The sequence below is a fragment of the Buceros rhinoceros genome, unplaced genomic scaffold (assembly GCF_000710305.1).
Source record: "Buceros rhinoceros silvestris isolate BGI_N320 unplaced genomic scaffold, ASM71030v1 scaffold31470, whole genome shotgun sequence".
NCBI lineage: Eukaryota > Metazoa > Chordata > Aves > Bucerotiformes > Bucerotidae > Buceros > Buceros rhinoceros.
In genome coordinates, this window is record NW_010388363.1 from 604 (window position 1) to 2931 (window position 2328).

The following is a 2328-nucleotide window of genomic DNA, read 5'->3' on the forward strand; positions in this document are numbered from 1 at the left end:
GCTGGTTGGGCTTTCTTAGCAGGGGTTTTCACCTTGGGAGGGGGCTTCGCCTGCCCCCGGCGGGCTGGGGGGGTTTTCCTTGGCTTGGGTTTGGCCTCTCTTCGCTTCATCGGAGGGGCCCTGCTCCGCGACTTTGGAGGTGGTCTCTTCTGCATCCTGTCAAAGGCAGAGACAGCGCAGAGCTCAGCGGGACACAAACACCAGCCGGAGCGGAGCCGCTGGCGTTGCCGAAGCGGCTCTTGGCACCCCCATTCTTCACCCTGGATGCGCTTTCAGTCAGCGGCGCATCTCCTCAGCTACACCCCAGCGAGCCAGGACGCCTCCTGCCACGCTCAGCACTCCCCGGTGCCACAGAGCTCCGCCAGCGCGGCTTGGGGCTCCTTCCAACCACAGGAACAACGACTGCCAAAGATCCAGAGGCCTCGGCACCATCCCGCCCCCCCAACGGGGTTTTATTACGCACGGCCACGACTCATCTCAAATCCACGTTCTGAGTTGTGTGTCTGGCTACAGAACTGCGAGTGACACCGTAGGGAAAAGTCTTCCTCAGGAAACGCTTAATAAATACTGAGGAAGTCCCACGTGAGCCATCTCACTGCTGTACAGCGCAACAGGCGCCTTCAGGAGACTAAAGGCAATAGGAGGAATAAACACAGGCTCCTCCTCTGGGGGGAAAGAGATAAGCTTCAGATTCGGGAACGGGGGAGATCAGTGACCCTGGAGCAAGGCGTAAGTGGAAACTTGTTCCAGCACCCCGGAGCAGCAGCCCTGGGGCCAAATACCCGCAGCGAGAGCCCAGAGAGCCCAGCCCGGGCATTCTGCAGCTCTGTCAGGCACTCGGGTTTCCTCCGGAGGAGCCCGTTTCTCTCTCGTGCTGCCATACCTTTTCTTTGGTGGTGGCTCTTCCTCCTCAGACTCTTCCTCTTCGGATTCTTCTTCCTCCTCAGATTCCTCCTCTTCGTCCTCATCAGACTCCTCAGAGTCCTCATCCTGCTGCTTCTCTGGGTAGAGCACATCTGGGCTACAAGAGGGTTCTTGTCAGAGCAGAACATACTTCCAAGGGTACGACTCCAGGGCTGGTAAACTGGGTAACCCTGGCTGGACCCCCAGAAACACCCCCAAAGCTGCTGGGTTTGCCGCTACCTAAACCAGCAATATTTAGTCTCTGCTGTGGCAGAAGCGTGACAGGTTCTAAGTCATCAGGAAGGTCCCAGCCCTCAGCCACTCCTCCTCGGGTTCTCCTCCTCGCTGCTCCCTCTGCACCAACACAGGAAGGCAGCAGCTGACAGAGGGACGAGATCAGACATCGCTGACTCCGCTGAAACTACCGAGGGCTTTTCATGTACCCGATAGACGGTGGGGGCAGAGGCTTTAATGACCTCGCTGCCATTTGGCAATTCGTGGGACACCAAGTCACCGCTCCTGGGCTCCCCATGGCCCAGCACGATATACGCTCACAGCGGGAGCGGAAAGGCTGCTTCAGTCTCACAGAAGCTTATCTAGGTCACCTCCCCCCTCCCTCCACTCCTCTCATCGGCAGGAAGGTGGGGAACAGCTGGGTCCTGCTCCTCGGGAGTGTCCTGGCCTTAGGGACACCACCACGCAAGCTGCTCAGGAGGGTTTGTGTTCGTGGGGGAGCACTGAGACAGCCCTCATTTGGCTAAAATACCATCACCAGAGTGGTGGAATATTGAGCCCTTGTGGAGGGTTTGATTGAGCCTCAGCAGTCAGCTTTGTGTCCGCTCACAGTCAGCCACCCCGGGAACGTCAGTATCTAGAGGACGGGTGGCAACGTTATGGTTCATCAGTTATCAAACCCTCCACAAACATCCCTGTACACAGGAGGGTGGCCTGCAAACCGCAGCCCCGCTCCCTGGCTGACCTGCGCGACACTGGAACATCGTTTTCCAGCCAAGCTCTTTACCTGGGATAATAAGGGAAGCAAAGCTGGAAGGTTCCACTGAAGCCCTTTCCAGAGATTTGCTCCATCCAGCCATTCTTCTCACATTTCTGCAGGGTTCTCTTCAGTAAGTGCACTGCGAAAAAGACAGAGCAAGGCTACGTGAGCACCTTCACCCACCTGCCCGACCGCCCCGCTCTCCACAGCGCCCTCCGGGACCAGAGGTGGAGGGTTGGGCTGAAGCCTCCTTCACCCAGAACACTTGCAGGGGGATGAAACAGCACCGGAGACCCGAGACTCGTGGGGACATCAGCGCACGCCTCCTTCTGCACGTGGCCAGGAGCAGCTGCTGCCTGTGGGACCAGCCAGACCCCCACGTTCAGAGGCTTTAGTACGTGTAAGTTAAAGGGAAATCCTCTCGCGGTTCA

General features: G+C 58.1%; 1 protein-coding gene across 1 annotated transcript in view; it reads right to left on the reverse strand.

Moving 5' to 3' along the window:
• Positions 1-2328, reverse strand: part of HP1BP3 (heterochromatin protein 1, binding protein 3) — a 16196-nt gene that overhangs the window by 259 nt on the left and 13609 nt on the right. The window contains exons 11-13 of the mRNA XM_010145741.1: positions 1925-2036; positions 884-1021; positions 1-156 (exon numbers count right to left, since the gene is read on the reverse strand). Coding sequence (XP_010144043.1) covers positions 1-156; positions 884-1021; positions 1925-2036 — 406 coding nt within the window. The remainder of the gene's footprint in view (positions 157-883; positions 1022-1924; positions 2037-2328) is intronic.